The sequence below is a fragment of the Camellia sinensis genome, chromosome 15 (genome assembly GCF_055761805.1).
Source record: "Camellia sinensis isolate YWXY chromosome 15, ASM5576180v1, whole genome shotgun sequence".
In the NCBI taxonomy this organism is placed as follows: Eukaryota; Viridiplantae; Streptophyta; class Magnoliopsida; order Ericales; family Theaceae; genus Camellia; species Camellia sinensis.
Window position 1 is genome coordinate 14,604,720 of NC_138975.1, and position 21,103 is coordinate 14,625,822.

The 21,103-nt window shown below is 33.1% G+C and overlaps 3 protein-coding genes across 4 annotated transcripts; all 3 read right to left on the bottom strand.

The window, feature by feature from the left end:
• Window positions 1-3,855: 3,855 nt before the first annotated feature.
• LOC114262137 (protein FAR-RED IMPAIRED RESPONSE 1-like) lies at window positions 3,856-9,415 on the bottom strand. The gene is made up of 5 exons (XM_028202494.2): window positions 7,545-9,415; window positions 4,566-6,846; window positions 4,404-4,484; window positions 4,238-4,303; window positions 3,856-4,131 (listed from the first exon to the last, which is right to left on the bottom strand). Exons 2-5 carry the CDS (start codon window positions 5,967-5,969, stop codon window positions 3,988-3,990), a joined length of 1,695 nt encoding a protein of 564 aa, XP_028058295.2. The 5' UTR covers window positions 5,970-6,846; window positions 7,545-9,415; the 3' UTR covers window positions 3,856-3,987.
• On the bottom strand, window positions 6,066-6,773 carry LOC114262127 (protein FAR1-RELATED SEQUENCE 5-like). Its single transcript, XM_028202484.2, has one exon. The coding sequence runs from the start codon at window positions 6,771-6,773 to the stop codon at window positions 6,066-6,068; it is 708 nt and encodes a 235-aa protein (XP_028058285.2).
• A 936-nt stretch (window positions 9,416-10,351) lies between the features above and the next one.
• On the bottom strand, window positions 10,352-15,131 carry LOC114262119 (Survival protein SurE-like phosphatase/nucleotidase). 2 transcript variants are annotated; one of them, XR_014356643.1, is made up of 10 exons: window positions 14,516-15,106; window positions 13,967-14,061; window positions 13,663-13,730; window positions 13,537-13,580; window positions 13,186-13,263; window positions 12,942-13,095; window positions 11,907-12,053; window positions 11,692-11,802; window positions 11,169-11,460; window positions 10,352-10,898 (listed from the first exon to the last, which is right to left on the bottom strand). XR_014356643.1 is itself a non-coding variant. In XM_028202472.2 (10 exons), the coding sequence occupies exons 1-10, from the start codon at window positions 14,806-14,808 to the stop codon at window positions 10,800-10,802; spliced, it is 1,155 nt and encodes a 384-aa protein (XP_028058273.2). In that variant the 5' UTR covers window positions 14,809-15,131; the 3' UTR covers window positions 10,352-10,799. The 2 variants fall into 2 exon arrangements, 1 of the variants encoding a protein (XP_028058273.2); XM_028202472.2 differs by having other exon boundaries at window positions 11,169-11,234; window positions 14,516-15,131.
• Between the last annotated feature and the right edge of the window lie 5,972 nt (window positions 15,132-21,103).

The window sequence follows — 21,103 nt, forward strand, 5'->3', positions numbered from 1 at the left end:
ATCAATTTATTAGTGACAAATAATATTCAACTTTTGTTACCATAGTACTATTGAAAGAATGGAGAAGAAAGCACATATTAAAAGGAGTATATGATACCTAATAATACACTAAACTAACTATTCCATATTGAGAATGATATACAGAGTCAATGGTTGGCTTTAAACAGACTAAAACTATTCCATATTGAAAATGTTATTCAGTATTATTTTCAAGGCAACACTTGACATGAATAACACTTAGGCCTCGTTTGGAAACAGGCTAATTTAGTAACTTTTTAACTATTTGGCTAAAATATGAACTAAAAAAACTAGTATGTTTGGGAGAAAATTGGTCCGTAGCTCGAAAATTGAAGGGCTCGAAAGGCTCGAAATTAGAAATTTCTCTCTCCTCTCACTTTTTCATCTCGTCTCCCCTCTCCGTTTGGCAATGAAAACAACTCCATTTTTCTTTTCTTCGTAGCTCGAAAGAAATCAGAAAGAAATCATCCATCCGTCTCTCGATATCTTCCCTCTCCTCTCGATATTATCCGTCTCTCCTCTCTATCTCTTCACTCTGGCCTTCAAGGAGTACGAAGGAAGACGCGATAGGGGACGATGGACGAGGAGACGGTGGACGAACAACGACGGGGAGGACGAAGGACGAACGAAGAACGACGATGGAGGACAGAGGACGAACGACGGAGGACGAATTTGAGGTACAAATTAAAAATCGCAAAGTTAGGGTTTTACATTTGGTTTCAATTTTTTTAGAACAGATTCAATTGGGAGTGTTTGGGGTTGGATTTTTGATGCAATCTGTGTTAGGGTTTGCGATTTGGCTTTAATTTGTTCAAGAGGTTCCGCTTCTACCACTCTTGTTCTGTGTTGGTTACCTATTGCGTTTTTATAATTTCAAAAATTGACAAACATGAATTTCAAAAAGCCAAAGTAATGGAAATTCTGAAATTCATACAACATACACAAGTTCAAAAGGATAATCCTCGTTTCAAAAATAATATAATCAAACCTGGAAATTCTGTTAGAACAGCTGTTGAACATGAATTTCAAAAATATTATAATCCTCGTTTTCACTAACATGAATTTCAGAATTTAGGGCCTATGAATTTCAGCTGTTGAACATGAATTCCATACTCTTGTTCTCTGTTAGTTATAATATTGTATCAAAAATAGTATAATCCTCGTTTTCACTAACTACTGTATCAAAAATGGTTATATTCCTTGAACTAAATCTGACTGAGTTGAGTTATTCCTCAAATTTATGAAAATGGCCTCTCCAATGGAGGCAATTGGAGGAAAATGAATTGATGTAACCATCTCCACTTCATGAAGACTATGTCCTATTGAGTTAGAGTGAAGACTAAAAATAGAGTGAATTCATGTGGATTCATGTTACCATTTCCTAAATCATTGATACCCAATTTGAAGGAAGGTTAGCTATAATAGAAAAATAAAAGGAAATTTTTGTAGTTATTCTTGAATTTGGAGGCTTGCCATTGAAGAAAACTGCTTGAGAATTGATTTAGCATCTTTGTCTAATTTTAGTGAAGACTAAAAACTGCTTGAGAATTGATTTGGGAATGATGATTCAAGATTTCCTTGAACTAAAAACTGCTTGAGAATTCTTGAACTATTCAATTCAATTGTTGGTTATGGAAATCTTGTCTAAGGGCTGTCTTTTGTTTTGATTTGTTGTAGGATAGAAGCAATCCCTTTTTCTTAGTATTTGACTTGTTGCAAACCATATAGAGAATTTGGGTAGTAAGGTGAGAAAAAGAAGAGAAATGATTGTATTTTTTCACTATTATAGTTGGATGGGTAATAAAGCAAAACATATGAAAGAGGGACATGATATGACTGAGATTTTTTTTATTCCTTTTGTAATTTAAGGGTCAATCTTGGTAATATAAATATTTTATAACTAATCAACTTGTTTCCCAGCGAATCTCACCACTTTTGGTGAAAAATGAAATGAGCTAAGCAACTCCAATACTACTATGCATTTTGCCTAGTTGTGCATAAAAAAAATGATATATATGCAACATAAAAAATAATATTTTTTTCATGGCATGACACATAAGTTCTTATTTGTGATGTAGTTGTCGATGTGATATTTGCAAAACAGTAATATCTTTTAATAAATAAATAAATTACTTTGCACAAAGTTTGAGGGGACATTTCTAAATTTCTCTATTGCATAAGACTAGCAATCTCCATTTATCAAATTTAAGTCGTGTAATAAAAATAAAATAAAACAAGACTTGTGTTGTGAGATTGATGTCTAGAGCAAAGGAGTAGATAACAGCAAGCAACATAATGGTGGGAATACACATTTGCTTAGCATTAGACACTAGCTACATGTGGAGAGTGAAATTAAAAATAGGCAAAATGCCTCTTGTGATAGAGAGAGCCTATTGAAGACACAAAATGGAGCTTCACTAGCAAAAATGCCTAGAATGCTTATTTTGCCTCTTGTCTTGGAGTTGCACTAAATAAGATAGTTCTCTATCCCCATTTCTCGTGGCCCCTCATTTCAGTTATAAACCAAACATGAAAAGAGTTCACTTTGTCATTATTTCTTTTCTTATCATTTCTCATCAAGTCACTGCATCCAAATAGTGTTAATGTCATTGTGTGAGTGGACCATCTTTGTGGTTTTGTTGTTTTTTGAGAGTTGTTGTTCTATCTTTTTCTGCTAACTTTTCTCTGTTATTTATCATATCATATTTTTCTAACTTGAGCAGACTTTCTGACGACTTTTTGTTTTTCATGAATCAGGATTCCAATTATTTTTGAAGGTGATCTAGCACATATTGCGGCCTGCCATGTAAAAGAAAAAGATTTTGTTTATATAGATGATGACGACGATGACGTTACGTCCACAATTCGTGCCAATGCTGGACCTCAGACAGATTCAAGTACTGCAGAAATTAATGATCTAAGGAGAAGGAATGACCTGATGGACATAACAGTGTCTAATATGAATGTATTTTAATTTATTGTATGAAGGAATGACTTGATGGACATAACAGTGTCCACAATTTGTATGAATGTATTTTAATTTTGTTGGTTGAATGAATGTAGACTCTGTTAACAGTGTCTAATATTTAATACAAAATTTGGTCTATTGTTTGAACATAACAGGTACTCCAATAATCTGTGTAACACATGAATGAATGAATGAACTTGTTTGTTTGAACATAACAGGTACTCGAATAATCTGTGTATGAATGAATGAATGAAATTGTTTGCTTGTTTGAACATAACAGGTATGAATGAATGGGCAGATGAATGAATGAACTTGTTTGTTTGTTTGAACTTGTTTGTTTGTTTGAACTTCATTGAACTTCGAGTAAACAACCCATATGGTTGCAACCCATGGCCAACCATTGAAGTGCAGCAAAGAACAATGATGCAAAATGAACAGTTGATGCAAAATGGACAGTTCGCTGCTGTTGTTCCTATGGATATGCATACAGTTGCCGATTGATATAAAATGTAAGCCAACTCCTGTACAGGTCAGAATGGACTCATCCATGAATTGACATAAAAAATTAACACCATGTGCCGAGTTGACAAAGTAAATTTGCTACAGCAGAATAGAAAGACTTCTTTTTTGATCAGCAAAATAGAACTTCATTGACAAAGCAACTCTATTGAATAATCACCCTAACACAAATAATCAGCAGCTTCACTCCACCACCAGCAGCTTCACTCCACCAGCTACAGCAGCATCAGGAGGCATAAAGCAACTAATGGACACACAAATAATCATCCTAACACATTCCATCAGAACAACATATCAACAGCAGCAGAGCAACTCTATTGAATAATGCAACCAACCAGAACAACATACACAGGTTCAAAATTTCCAGGTTCACTCATTAATGGTCCATGTTCAACAGCTGAAATTCAACAAATTCACTGAACATACAAAGTCAGTCATACTCTTTCAGTCAACATACACAGGTTACAATTACCACTTCGAAACTAAAAAAAAAATGGATCCCCGTCGATGTTCAAGTCAACAAAATTTGGTGGTACTATCGAACTTTGACTGGTAATATTGTTGAGCATTCCAGCTTGAGTATGAGATGTGCTTCCAATGTCGTCCCCAATTGTACTAACTGGTGCCTATAAAAAATAAAGTAAATATTAAAAAAAAAATTTCACAAACATATTTACCAATATCAACCGATAACAAACAAAGTGCAATATATTAAGTCCGTTCAACACATACCGGTACATACATACTGTCTGCTATGGCATCCATAGAAGGATAATAGTAAGGTTCATTTGGCGGCACCTAATAATGAAATAGTAACACAAATGAATTAGTAATTTCAAGCAATAAAATTAAAAACCAAAAATGTTAACACCAAACAACTTTTATATTTAACGCGTACCGGTTCATACATAGTGTGTTGCACGCCTCCCGTACAAGGAAAGCTTAACTTACGAGGTTCACCTTGACGCACCTTTTGACCCTATAGCACAAGTTCATTGATGAATATTTGAAGTTTAACAAATTCAGCTATATATGATGTAGTGCAGAATGAAAAATGTACCGGATTATCCTTCTTATTTTTTCCCTTCAACCGATTCACTATTGCATCAACCTTGCTAACCTTCCGTTTCGTACATGGACGGCCTCTTCTTCGAGCAACCAAAGGACTGAGCACCTTGCGAGTCATGCTTTCTTTTCTAGTACTGATACGAGGCGGACTTTTTGGTGAAGTATGGGAAGGTGGTAAAGTAGTACTCGAAGGTGGTAAAGTACTAGTACATGGCACATTACTCGCACTACTTGATTGAACTGTTCTCACTTCATCCTTGATTTTCATCAACCCAAGTTGAATCACTTTGTGTTTACCATCATCATTGGTAGCAAGTTCTAGGATCTCATCCAACGTGTTGTGATAGTTATCATGCAACTTTGGATGTAGAGAAGAGCCAAAGTTAGTATATGTGGTTGGAATGCATGTGTAGCCTCTTTCCAAGTCTTTTCTCCACCTCGAAACAATGTATTTATTTGGCACCTCATATATGGATCTCTCAATGAGCACACAAAGTGAATGGGCACACATAATACCTCTAAACTCAAACAACCGACACATACATTGGAGCTCACATTCAGTTGAATTAAAATACACAACAAATTCCACTTTCTTCATCCCCTCACCCACAACAACAGCCTCCCTCACATGATAGGTACAAATTGCGCCCTCCTCTTTGATAAGATTTGCACGACAATACACTAGACGCTTCATTTCTAGTTGAACTTCTTTAAATTTTGAATTAGTGTAAGCTGCACGAAATTGCTTCTCCAAACGATACACCGTTAAGCAATCATACGATTTGTTACGAGACTTAAAATCTGCTTTTGTCTCCTTCTCTACCTTACTTCTTAACGCATTGTCATACTGCTCAACAAATTGCTTTAATGTTGTCTTGGAGTTCACATATCCATCAAAGAATGCATTCATACTCTCACTTCGTTGTGTAGTTGACATGCCAGCCCAAAATATGTCTTTAACATAGGCAGGAATCCACCTATGTCGCTCATGGTATAACACCCTCAACCACTCGTTATCATTCAAATTGAAATTTTCAATCATTGCTTCCCAGTATTCCTGAAATTCATCTTTTGTGAATGAATCATAAACTGCATTACTCAAAGCAACCTTGATGGACTCATATTGCGAATATCCTCGCAATTTCTCCGGAATTTTCTTCATAATATGCCATAAACACCAACGATGCCGAGCCTGTGGGAAGACAATTTCTATGGCATTTTGTATAGCTCTGCACTGGTCAGTTATTATCGCTTTTGGAGGCGCATCTGACATACAACTTAACCATTCTTTGAAAAGCCAAACAAATGTCTCCGTGTTCTCATTACTTAACAACCCACAACCAAACAAAATTGACTGACCGTGGTGATTAACTCCTACAAACGGAGCAAACGGCATATCATATTTGTTTGTCAAATAGGTTGTGTCAAAAGAGACAACATCCCCAAATGCTTTATAAGCCGCCCTACTCCTTGCATCCGCCCAAAACAAGTTTCACATGCGACCATCTTCATCAAGGTCAATTGCCGAATAGAAGTTCGAATTTTGTTGTTGCATTTTATGAAAATAAAATGTAACTGATTCGGTGTCGCCTACCCCAAGTCTCAATCTTCTAGCATTTTGAATATAATTCCTTGCATCTTGTTCATCAAACGTTAATGCCTCATATCCCCCCGCTTCAACAACTATGGAATGAAAATTCCTAGCCACCCCAATCCCTGCTGCATCGTTAACTTCTAGTCTCCTCTTCACCGGAGTAAGAGTCCTCTTATTCATTGGAAAATGCCGTGAGTCACTCGGAATAAAATCATGAGTGTGCTCAAGCACAACCGTGGTTAACTTATATCTTCCATCTTTTTGTAGAGTGGCTCTAACCCTTGCTTTACAATCTATTTTTGATGACAAAGATGGTTCGAGGGGATTTACTTCTGATTTTTTTGTTCTATTCTGCGCCCGAGTACATTCAATTCCAAAGTACTTTACTTCCCCATCCCTCGTTACATTTTGTGTTCTATAAGATATAGCAAATCCAAGTTGTTTCGCATATTTTGCATAAAATGTGTGTACTTCTTGCTTGGAGATAAAACATATCCCCTTCTTCGGTTCTTCAACTTCACCACTCTCATTAAATTCAACATTGTTATCTTGTTCTTCAACTTCCTCACTCACATTGAATGAATTATTCATTGAATCAATATCCATTGTAGCTTCAAAGTGGGTACAGATTCTTCTCAACAAAGTAAGTGACTTGATGTGGAGTGCCCTTCAATGGAATCTGATTATGGAAAACATAACTTTCAAGTAAGTGGATCACTGCCAAAATGACAATCTATATAAAAATACCTTGTTATGAGCATTAAAGTATAACAAGATGAAGCCATTGAATTGTAGTTCATAACAAGGAACTTATGAATCTGTTCATTGAATTAATTTATACAATGAGTTATGGTGTTTATAATTTTGTGCAGTGAATTATGGTGTTTATAACATATCATTGAATTTTGTAACAACAATATATTTCATAACAACAACAATGTGAATTTTGTTAATCTTGTTAAATTTTCATGAAGTTCCTTTTAAATTTTCATCAACAACAATGTTCCTTAATAGCACCAGATTTCATCAACAGAACATATTTTTCATCAACAATAATGTTCCTTAACATGTTTTGTACAGCAGCAGCAGATTTCATCAACATCTTGAATTAATGTTCCTTTTTAATTCTGTACAGCAGCAGATTTCATCAATATAACATGTTTTTTCATCAACAAAAAATAACCCATTTCCTACCAGTTTAACAGAACATATGGATTTATACTTTGACAAAAGGTGGGAAAAGGTCAAAATTCGGCACGCACATGGATTGAGCAATGTTTCCTACTAGTTTAACATCAAGATTCGGTGGGTGATTGCTCAATGTTTCCTATTAGTTTAACATCAAGATGATACCACATTAATTTTTATTTCACTCACCTTTCGGCACACACATGCAGCGGCGGCAACACCTTTCGCACACACAGCGGCAGCAACCTCGTCAGCGGTACTAGTAGAAGCGGCAGCAGCTTCGTCGGTGACACCCTTTTGCACACACAACCTTGATCGGCGTCCTTTCTCTTACTCTCTATACTGTGTTCTTGTTTTTCTTCTTTTTTTTTTCTTGGAAACGAATGTCTGAGTTTGGTAAGAATTACCTGTGTACAAAGAAGAAAAGGTGGGTGTGCAAAGAATGGTCAAAATTCGGGCCTTTCGACCCTTGACCTTTCAAGCTACGAAATGGGATTGATGTTTGGGATGACTTTTTGACTAATTACGAAAAGATGTGCAAAAAATAGGGAGAAAAGAGAATCTTTGACTTTTTAGTATGGGTTGTTGATTTTTTGGCTAATTTAGTAACTTTTTTACTTTTTGGCTAAAACAGAGCCTTCCCAAACGAGGCCTTACTCTCCTTTACCTAAACATTTTATTTATTTATATTTTTTTTCAAAATTATCATATACATGTGCTTGCTTGCCATTAATATTCTCATTGAAAAGATAAGAAAATAGTTAGTTCCCACTTACTCTATTATGACAATAATTATATCCTTAGGGAATTAATCACTCTAATATTGCTAAGTGGCATCATTTTACTAAATGTTAAACTAAACCAGCTTCCACACTATTTGGTTATTTTTACTTCAAACAAAAAACAAAAAAAAAAAAAAATCATAGAAAAGCTTAATTTGGATAACTTGGGTATAACCTTCACGACAAAAATAAACAAATAGAAAGATTTTTAGTCCGAGGAAGGCTTAACCTAAAAAAACATTTGAGTAATGTTACAAACATAAAAATTACCCAAAATTTGAATTGTGTAAACCAGATTCATTATTGATATGGACCTACAATACATCAATCTCCATCATACACTCACTTTGTGGATAAATTTATGGGAAAAAATCTTGGATTTGCATCTTTTCTGAAAACATTTTAGTATTTTACACTAGAAATTGAAGATCCTAAAACAATCAAGGAAATCTATTTCGTTTCCAAGCACCAAATAATGTCGCTATAGTTTGTCCACAACCCAAGTTCATGTTGGATGCCTTCTGCAAAGAGCACTAGAAAGTCTGCAAATACCCATGTGATGATTGATCTCTTCCAAGCTTTTTGGTTGTTTGTTTTTTTTTTTTTTTTTTTTTTTTTGAAAGTATTTACAAGGTACAATAGGCTATGTGGTCCAAATTTTAAACTTGATCACAAAGCAATTCTGGAGAATCATCTTCAATTGCAAATCTCTTGATGAGGTTCCTTTCAACGTTCAGCCAGTCCCACATGGACCAAGCTTGCTCAGTTTTTTAACACCACACAAGAAAAGCATTTATGCCCCCACCGGCTTAGAACAATTCCGACACTAGGTTACTATTTAAATTAGTCAAAAAATCATATCAAAAAAAAAAAAAAAAAAAACAAAGATTCATTCTCATTCTCTACATTTTTTAGGTCTTTAATATAAAAAAAATATCAAAAAACTATTCTCAAACACTTCAATTGCGTTTGGTAAATTTTTGTAAATATGATTTGAAAATATGAATTGTATTTTAAATTTGTAAATTTTGAAATTATGATTTAAATATGAAAAATTTATTTAGTGAAAGAGTTTTAAAAATAATTTTAAAAATAATTTTGAATTGAGTGAAAAATTTTTAATGTAACATACACTATTTTAATACAAAAACTTACAACTCATAATCAAACATACAACTCAAAATTCTATTAAAGCACATAAGAAAAATTTAAAAATTCAAAAAATATTTTTTTCAAATATATAAAAATTAACATATGTCAATTGTCAAAAAAAAAAAAAAAATTTGCGCCGTTCCGGTCAACCGGCCGGTAGGACGACCGGTGAGGCCAAATTTGAAAAGAAAAAAAAAAAATTGAAAATCACACCCCAGACAGAGTTTTGTAAATATTGTGAAAATGTGATTTGAGTGTTGTATCCAAACATTATGTTAGAATGTGGGGGTAGAAATATAGTTTGAAAATCATTCCAAACAGAGCCTTCAATTTTTCACCTCATCTTTTAACCAAAAACCCTACTAAAAAAATCACTTCTCAAACAAACCCTAAATAGGCATTTCGCCTAACCACTTTGTAATCCAACAACACACTACTCCTAAAATTGATTTGCCTACTCTCTAAGCAGAGAAGACAACAGGACAAGTTTGTGGTAGATTTGTAGGGCAAATAGGGAATAAAGCAAATCGAGAAGGTGGTGGGAATATTAATAAAAACCCGCAGAGGGTGGTGGATAGAATGGGATGGGAAAGAAAAACTCGTCTCCACCCCACTTCCTCATTAGTGCAAGGAAAACCAGCACAGGGCGAGGCGGGGGATGCAGGGGCCAAGCAAGATGAGAAAAAATTGTCATCCCCACAAAGACCCTCCAAATGTAACTAGCTAAGAGATGATAGGCATAATGCTTACCATGTTGCGTATCTTGTTGGTGAGTTCCATTTTGTGCCAAAACTAAGCTAAAATGCTCTAAATGTCTCTCCTATTGGAGATGCTTTTATAAAAGAAACCAGTAGTTAAGTCGGATGCTCTATCCAAATCTTCCCCTATTTCTTATCACAAGCCAGCTCTGTATCACATGATGAGGTCCCTCTAACCGATCGTGTGGCAGAGAAGAGCCTTGGGATAGATCCTATGACCATCTAAACTACACAAGTCAAAACTCATCAAAATTAGGCCCTATGGCCATATATCAACCATAATCTCGAATGCAAACAAATTCCATTGTAAAGATAACACCATTCCTTGATGTTTCTTAAAAATCACAACCATCAAAAATTAGAAATCCAAACACAACACCATTCCGACAAACCTACGGATCAAATGATTCGGACTAAACCATTTTCAGTTACTATAGGAACAAGTAAAACTACACAAAACCGACCTCCCAACTGAGAAAAGATGGAAAATGCAGACAAGCAAACTGAGAATCTTGTCATCGATGCAGAAAAAGCGGGGATGGACATTTTACAACATGCCAAAGACCTAAATCAATGGTGGAAGCATTTGCTCCACAACAAAAATAATAAAATAAAAGAACTGAGACGAGAAAAGAGGACAACAAAAATAAATAAAGAAAGAGACAGCTAAACTCAGAACCAACATGCATGTGTAATAGATAATTAAACAACAACAGATCTCAAAATGTACATGAATTCCCTGAACATGTTGGTCACTGTTCCCCCTGAAGTGCAGAAGAAATCCATTCTGAAGCAGCTGTTTGAGTGTCAGATTCTACATGTGGTGAAACAGAGAGTGGAGTTACTGCAACCTGTTCGGAAGTAAACACAGGAATCAGCAAAATAAGATATGGTTAAAGGTTTTTGGATTCCAAACAAACATGACTTTTACTGTCTGAGTAAATCAAATGAGCCTACACTCATTTCCAAAACGTTTTCACAATTTTCATGCTCTTAACACAACCAGATCACACAATTCCCTATCGGCATGAAAGTAAACGCTACAAATTAGATCAAAACCATTTTATATTTACATGGCTAAAAATGCCCCCAAAAACAAAAAGAGATCGTGCAAAACTCACAAATCCATTTTCAAGTGCTCTGAAATCGAGATCCTCATCCACATCTTCCTGCTCCTTGTCCACAAACTGCAAACACCAATGATTACCTGAGTCATCCCTTCATTAACAACTAAACCATTAACAGAAAAACAAACGGAGACCAGTAAAAAAATGGCAAGCAAAATCACTATACGTATGAAGAAAAATTTACACGATGGATCAGAACTTAGAAAACGTATGCTTCAACTACTCTGCCAGTATTTCATTGAACTTGTTCTTGGATGCCCTAGGAATATTACATTGTAGCGAACTTCTACATAGATTAAAAATAAATAAATAAATTTGTAAATCTAGCTTCAAATAATAGTTTTAATTTTCAAGTAAGACTCCAAAAAGGAAATACCTTCGAGAGAGAAATAGAAAGATCATTCTGGAAAATATTGTTTCATATGTGTATTAAGGCAACTAAATATTATTTGACAGCAACTTCAAATGACTCCTACATTGTTTCCAAACAAAGCCCTAACAGACAAACTTTTTTTACCTCCAATCGAAAGTACTTCATTGTTCGGTTAGAATCAGATTTTCCTGCAACTCCAACTGACTCAACAATCTCAATATTTTTTTTCTGCGTGATCATACGTCGAGCTGCACCCTGAAGGAAACAAAAAGGTGAAAATTTGAGAAAGACACTGAAAAGGTCACAATGATCCTCATGGTAAAAGGACAACTTATTAAATCTTGTGAAAAACTACTCACAGCAGCAGAAGCGTCTCGACTGAGCTGAGCAAGCTGCATGCCAAGGCTTTGCTGATTGGACATGAAACGCCCTGCAGACCTGTTGGCTGAGATGGCTAGCCAGCTTGGTGTGGATCTCCACAGACTTTGCTTGGTCAATTTAAAGCCCTGTCCAGAAAATGAATGAAACACAAACATATGAATGAAAGAAACCATTTTTAAAGAATACAGCCAGGAAGTATTTCATATTTTGAAAGAATAAGAGTATTTCAGAAGCCACTGGAATCGTAAAACAACATGCATGGCACAGTCAAAAAGATCAGGTTGTATCATATCAGCACAAGAGAGATTTGCACCATTGCCACTGATCTAATGCCACGTGCAAATGGTGTATTAGGATAGCAACCATTTAGGTGATGCTTGCTTAGGAATGGTGCCCCTTGCTGCAAGACTAAGGAGCAATGAAACCTATCCTCCTGCAGTGCTCTACAGTCAAATTTTCTTTTTCATTATAACATGGAGACCAGAGACGAATTTTCCATGATATTAAGTCATTTTCCATTTAGGAAGAAAACAATGAATAGGCATCACTGAAGAAATGTATGTTCTCTTCTTTTCTTTTCCTTATTTTTGAGTAAATCGAGAAACAATTTATATTATCTAAACTAGGGGAGGGCGTATTGGAGACAGGAGGGGGAGAGGGTTGAACCCCTGACTGGATGGCAGCCTTTCAAGTTCGTAAACATTGAGCTACAAGGCTTGCACCACGCTGTTCTTTATGAAATGTTTAAAATTTGCCAGCTCTAGCTCAGCAAGTAAAGTTAATGTAATAGGAAAAACATCAGAAAGGGAGGTAATATCATCATCTGCCAACACTATAGATGCCAGCCAACCAACCAATTGATTAACCAAGGGAAATTATATAAGCTAAATTTAATAGTATATCATCAATAAAGGACATGCTCTGTGAAGTTCGTCAAGCATTTCATCAATGTATTACAGTGTTTTGAGTATAAAAAACAAAAATCTGATGTAAAATACTTAAAAGAGGCAAACCTTGTTTTGCAGAGGAGATGTTGGAACTTCAATATTCAGTAAGCAACTTTTGGGGAAAATTCCCTTCTCTATATCTCTTATGGCTGCGTTTATTAAAGGTAAACTGACAGCCACAGCATCCTTGAAATCACTATCTTGACTTTCATCCTTCTTCCTGAAATAATTGATGATAACAATATGTTAGACATATCAAGAGAGATAAGAAAACAACAAGAAATAACAAGAGTAAAGCACCAAAACCCACCAGTTCAGTGAAATTGACATAGATGGTACACCACTCATCAATGACTCTCTAGCTCCAGCTACAACACCTGAGTAGAACCTGGAGAATTCCCAAGCAATAAACATAATTGATAATTCTTCAACACCATACATAAACCATGCATTAAAAAATAATAACAAAATTCAATTCAACCCCCATTCGCATCTTAACAACTTCAGCAAACTGTCGACGATAGAGTGCGAAAAATCCACAAGCAAAAAAATTATATATATATATATATATATTGTAAGACGAGCCCAAAAGTAAAATTGTCTAGGCAAGCTGGATGATCTAGCTACACACAAATCACAAAACCGCATGCAAATTACTTACATGTGATGGCCACAACTTGAACCCTTGTTGATTCCACTTATTACCTAAACATCAGATCAAAAACTTAAATCATTGGACAATGACCAAAAACAAAATGCATCAATAATCCCATATATGACAGCATACCAGCAGAGGCTTTGACCAAGAAAATAGTGCCCCAGATAATGCTAATGACACACAATCCACAGGAGTCCCTGAATGAAAGAGTCAACACCAGACCCTAAATACCATTAAAACCACAAATAAAGCACAAATTTTTGCATCAAATTTGCAGAATTTTAAAGCATAAAAGATTTAGCAACACAAAATAAAAGATCAAGCTGCAACTAATTGTCAAAATCAACACAATTCAATCATTTAAAACACTGTTAGAACAAATCCCAAATTAGGATGCATAAAATCGAATAAGATCAACATGATAAGCCCATACCAGAAACTTCATAAGCTGTAGCCCCACTGATCTCGGTGGAAGTCACTGCAACTGTTTCTCTAAGCGTCACAGAATGACCCGACATTGATTTGTCCCTACAACCAATCCACCAACACATTAAAAAACTGCAATTTCACAGATGAGAGAGAGAGAGAGAGAGAGAGAGAGAAACGGAGATAAAATTAAGAGAATCAAGCAACCAATAGAGACAAAAAAAAAAAAAACAAAACAAAACAAAACAATTATCATTCATATATTCAAAAACCAACACTACAAGTCAAAGAAACTCGCACACCCAGATGAGAAACTTGACCAAACTACACACACATATATAGCAACAAAATAGAAGGATTAAAACTTTAAAGAGAGACCCAAAATTGTAACCTGAGATAAAATTAAGAGAAACAAGCAACGAATAAAAAACAATTATCATTCAAAGATTCAAAAACCAATACTATTATAAGTCAAAGAAACTTGCAATTTTAGCTATACAATTATATTTATATAGCAGCAAAAGAGAGAGAATCGGAATTTGAAAGATAAACCCACGATTGAGGAGCGCAGACATGGACATTGCAGAGGCCTTCACGGACCAAAGCTTCAACGAGGAAAGTAAGGCCAGGGGAGTCAATTCCATCGCCATTGGTGACCAAAACAATAGGCTTCAAATTATCAGAATCGGAATTGGGTTCAACAATATCGGAAAGCGAAGGGGCAGAAGAGGGTTCGGGGTTCTTCGATTGCTCGTCGTCGGTGCCCTTTCTGCTGAGAAGAACTTCCTGGAGATTGGAGACCAGACCTGGAGGCAAGAAATTGTTCTTCATAGCAGAAGTGGTGGTCATTTTCTAGAGAGAGAAAGGGGTGATGATGAGAGAGATTGAGAGGAATAAGGTATGTTTGTGGTGTTGAAGATTGGAATTGTTATCAAAACCCTAGAGAGAAAGAGAGAGAGTAGTGAAAAGGATAGGAAGAAGAAAAGAGGAGTAGAAAATGGAAACTGGTAGCGATTGATTTGATGCGACAGAGAGAGATGGATAGACCGGTAATTAGGGCGTTACTTAGAGAGAGAGAAACTGTTATATAGTACAGAGATCGAGGAAGTAGGGCCACCGCTCAATCGCACCGATTCATCGGCTAATCGTAGATGAGTTTGATTGAAATTTTCAAATATGAATAATATTATATGTCCTAATTAATATATTAATTTGTGTATCAATTACTAAAAGGAAAATTTAGTTATAAATTCTTTTTAGCTTTCTTTCATTGTTAAAAAGATTAAGAAAAAAATTATACTTTTTAAACTCCTTCATAATTATAAAGTCTTGTATAAAGGACAAAATTTATTATTTAAATATTTTATAGGACTATTATACCCTCAACTTCTGCATATATAATCAGCTTCGTCATCAATAGTTGCATCTTCCAAGTTTCAGCAGAAGGTCGTCGACAAGCTGCCGCCATAGTCGCGGCTTCCAAGCTTCAGCAGAAGGTCCTCTCTTCATTTTAATAATCAGCAACGATGTGGCTTTGAATATGTTGAAATTGAATGAGGATGTCGTTGGAGATTCGAAAGCCAGGGTTTCAGAGCAGATGGAGATTCAGAGTGCGGTGGAGATGGCTCAATTGGAAGCGGAGAAGAAACATGATGAGGTTGTTAATGAGATGCTGGCGATGTTGAATGCGAAGGCTGAAGCTTCGAGATTGAAAGAAGTTGAACAAGAGGTTGGGAAGGATGTGGATGAGGAACAGTAAAATATATGTATATATATATATATATATATTTGTGTGTATGAGTGTTGTTGAACACATGTATTCTTTTTCATTGAGATGTGTGATTATTGATCGAGTTTTAGAAGTTTTTCGTTTCAATTAGATATGTGGATTTGTTGATTAATTTGTTTTGTTTTTGTTTGTTTGTTTTTTTTTGAAGTTTTTTTTCTCAATTAGATATGTTGATTTGTTGATTAATTTTTTATTTTATTTTTTGTTTGTTTTTTATTTATTTTTGTTGTTTTTTATCTAATTTCATTTGACAGAACCAGAGTAAAATTTTACTCTGGTTCTATTGCTCTGTTTTTTTTCATTTGACAGAATCAGAGTAAAATTTTACTTTTATACAGAGTAAAATTTTACTTTTGTGTAGAGTCTAACATTTTACTAGTTTTTCAGAGTAAAATTTTACTTTTATACAGAGTAAAATTTTACTTTTAGTTTCAGAGTGTAACATTTTACTCTTATTCAGAGTAAAATTTTACTTTTATACAAAGTAAAATTTTACTTTTAGTTTCAGAATGTAAAATTTTACTTTTATAAAATTTTACTCTGAAATATATAGTGAAGATGGCTTAATAGGAGAGCTGATAGATATGAGGGTAATATAGTAAAAGAAACAAGTTTTAAAATATTAGGGGGTTTTGAAAGTACTTATATAATTCTTATCCTTTTGAAAGACAAATTAGATAGTGAGGGGGCTATCACCAAATCCCCCATAATATGAGAAATTTAAAAAAAAGTAAGATTTATAATATGATTAATGAGTAGAATTAATAATACTATTATAACTAATGTTAATACACTAATTAGTGTATGTAACACACCGTTTGAATAATATTATATATGTATTAATTAGTATATCAATTGATGATGAGTGGTACTATATACACCAATTTGTATACTAATTAGTGTATCAACACTAGTTATGTCACTATTATTGATCTCACTCATAAAAAATTACAAATATCAAAAATACCTTAAATTATACCACATCGTCAATTAGTATACTAATTAATGCACATAGCATTAGTCATTGACGATATGATATAATTTAAGATATTTTTAGTATTTATAATTTGTATAATAAGTGAGGTCAATAATAATATCATAACTAGTATTGGTACATTAATTGGTATACTAATTAGTGTATATAACACCACCGTTAAAATTTAGAGCTATTTTGGAAAGTGAGTTAAAAGTCACTTCTCAGCTTTTAACTTACTTTTCTCTCTCACAAAAAAACTAAAAAAATTAAAAAAATAACTTTTAACTATTTTTTCAAAACACCTCTAATGTAATAATGATTCATTTATATAAATTTTCTTTTGAATCTTATGAATAAAAATTTTACTAATAAAATTTCAAACTCGTATCGGTAAGAATTTCATTCATAAGATTTGGAAGAAAGAAAATTATCTAGATAACTTAGCCTCCGTTTGGGAAGTGGGTTGGCTTTTTGACTTTTTGGCTATTTTAGCCTGGGCTATTTTAGCCTGGTTTGGGAAGGGTTTTTTGGCTTTTTGGTTTTTTTGGCTTTTTTTGTGAGAGAGGATTGTAATGATTATGGGTTGGATTTGATGTTTTGTTTTTTGTGGCTAAAATAGCCTATTTTATTTTTTGTGGCTATTTTAGCCAAAAAAGCCTGGGCTTTTTCTTGCCAAACGGAGGCTTATTAATTAAATTTATAATTCATATTTGAAATCCTTCTATGTTAACATTAATATATGTTTCTTACTTCTACTGAAATATCAAAATAAAAAATCAATATGAGAGAAATTTGTAATATAAAATTTATTATAAATTAGTATTATATATATAACAAATATTATGTAAAATTAGTTAATGTTATATACATAAAAAAATATTATGTAAATTAGTATTTATATTATATAAATACTTGATAATTGTTTAAGATTATTTTTCAATCAACTAGTAAATTAAAATTGCCCAAATCATCGTTTAGTTATTTATTAATGGGCATGGCCTCTGTTCAGTCCTTAATCGGACTGGACCGTACTGTTGGGCCCGTGAGGGGCCACCACAGATCCCTTTTTGATAATCTAAACGTTTAATGTGTAGAACTCGTCGAGTACTATATGCCTGTAAAAAATCACGTTAATCGGATATCGATAGCTATGTGATCAAATCAGTTTTGTATAAAAAAATGGACGGTGAATGAATTAACGATTGACAAAAATCTGTTTTGATCACATAGCTATCGATATTCGATTAGCGTGATTTTTTATAGGCATATAGTACTCGACGATTTCTACACATTGCACGGTTCAGATTATCAAAACGAGACCCATGATGGGCCTCCACGAACCCAACAGCATGATCCAATCTGATTAAGGACTGGACAAAAGTCATTCCCCTTATTAATCTACCATTCATAATTTAGTTTATAATTGTACCTTCAAATCGTATCGAACTATATCGCGCACTATCCTAAAAGAGGTACATGATTTTGAGAGAGGGGAAGAGACTGTTTTTAGAGAGGGAAATTACATTAGTTTTTTAAAAAAATCAATTCACATAATTTAATTTATTTTTGTCAATAATTAGGGTTGCAAATAAATTTAGTCAAGCCAAGTTGAGTGTTCAAACCCGACTTGTTTGTTTTATCAACTTTGAAATTTTAACTATAGTTTGGCATGTAATATTCAAGCTCGAGTTTAGTTTGAAATTTGATAATGATTTTTTTAAATAAAAATAAGTGATTCGAATTGACAATGGCTTCCTTCCGGTCCTATATTGGATGGGAAGGTGTTGTTGGGCATATGAGGGCTCATCACATATTTTTTTTTGATAATTCGAACCGTTGAATATATAAAACTTGTTGAATACTATATGCCTATAAGTAATCAAGTTGATCAAATATCGATAGTTACATGATCAAATCAATTTTGTATTAAAAAAATAGACGTGAAAAAATAAACGGTTGACAGAAAACTAATTCGATGAGATGGCTATTGATATCTAATCAACGTAATTTTTAACAAGCATATGGTACTCAACGAGTTTTATACATTAAATAGTTCAGATTATCGAAAACGGGACCCGTAGTAGGCCCAATAGTGCCTCCAATCCGATTTAGAACTGGAAGGAAGCCAGGCCCATTCAAATTTATTCGAGCTCAAGCTCAATTTGTTTATTAAATAAGCTTAAAAATCTGACTTCAACAGTTTTAATTAGAAACTCTTAATGAGCCAACCTTATAAACAGCTCATTTCGTTTGTAATCATATAAATGAAAAAATAATTTGTTATCTCGTTTATATTGAAATATATATTTTTTATGTATTATTGTGTTTTCATGTTATTTATATAAGTTTTGGTCTCTTTAACAATACTAGAAAGGGAAGTTTGTGTAATTATGTTAAAAATATGAAATTTTTGAATATTTTCTCAAAATCTCAAGGAAATTCAGTGTAATTCACCCAAAAAATATGAAGTTTTTATTTTTTGTAAATAATTTACAAAAATATCTATAAAAAAAGTACTAAAGAAAAACAAATTTATGTCTTTACAAAAAATTTCCAGATTTCTTCGACAAATATTTTTTTGTTTTTTAATAATTTTTTACAAAATTTGTTTATAAATATTTAGATTAGAAACACAGAAAAATAAAAATCACCAAAAAACAATACCATCTCATTAGAAGAAATTCACCCAAATTTATCAGCACCGTGTAATAAACAAAAGAGGAGTGTCAAAATATTCTCTAACTTGCTGCACTCATCAATTTTTAATTTTGGATTCCATCAAATTTATACATTTTCTTAGTTTTTTTTATATTTTATTTTAAAGATTGGATAAAAATAATAATGAGTAACATTTTCTTAGTTTATTATTATTATTTGTTATGATCATAATTTGGAATGCATTTGCCAATTACCATTGCTTATGGTAAAAAAAAAAACATGCAACTAAAAACATATTGTTAATTTCATAGTTTATAGGGAGCATTAATTCATTAAAATAAATAAATATAAAATAAAATAAAATAATTATTCCTTAAATTCTCTATAAAATTATCATTCTTTTATAACAGTGAATAATGATATAATTTATAATGTATATTTTATTATTTTTTTAGGTGAACCAAATGCGAAAACGGATATCAATAATGGCTAACATATTTTGAAACCTTAAGCTAAACATCAAAATGATGTCTCATCGTATTAGATCTTTGAAAATTGGAGCCTTCGGTAACCCTTGTTTTTTTAAGAAAAATTCTCAATATGGTTCACATGATACACTAAATAACTTAATAGTTGAGCCATCTCTTATGGACATCAGGATAGAATGATCGTTTCAGCGAATCAACTATAATCTAAAAAAGATAAGACGATTGTTATGAATTTTGGAGGCAAAAAAAAAAAAAAAAGAATTACTTTCCTCAATATCAAACTAAATGCATATTTTGAAAGAAGTGCTTTTATGGTTTTTTTATTTTTATTTGGGTAAATTACAAATACATCCCCCGACGTTTGATTAAAATACAAATCACCCTCTATGGTTCTGAAAATTACATTACACCCCTGAGGTTTCTAATTTCATAAAAATCGTCCCTTTTATTAATAAATTATCAAGTTAAATAATAATTTTTAATAATGTTAGAAATATGTTTCAATTAATAATGTAGGCAATTTTATTATTGTATAGGAAAATAATTATGAATTTTATTTTTTTAATTAATTCTATTAAATAAAAAATTATGACAAGAAGATATTCATACTTTTTCAAATCACAAAAGATAATATGTATTTAAAAAAAAAAATATCGAGAGATGTATTTATAATTTACCCATTTTATTTTTATAGATTTCCTCATAAATTAAGCTATTGGTGAGTTGATGATGTTACACTTTAGATTCAATAATTGGATGGTATCATTGGCAGCTCATTTGTGCAGGCTTATATACATGCCTTTTTTTCAAAAGGAAAAAGTGGTGGCCCATTAATGTTCCTCCCTCCTTGGTTCATTGGATGGGATCCATATGAATTGTCAAAATAGTTAAATTTCTTTTATTTCAAGTATATACTATATAATAAACACGATAAGCCAATTCTCCATCTGCTGCTGCTGCATATCCTTCACAATTGAAAAAATAATACAAATTTAATAGTTCTTCTACCAGAATTTTTTTTTTTAAATCAAATGCAACCTTCTCACATAGGCATGGGATCACAAAAAAATTGTGTTCTTAAACTTTTTCATTCAAGTTCTAGTTGATCTCTAGGCACATAAAAAAACCTTTGAATAAAAAGTCAAATAACATGGCATTATGATGTTAAAAAAAAACAGTGTAATTTAAAAATAATGATATATAAATAGAAAATTCATATAAATTTTCTATATA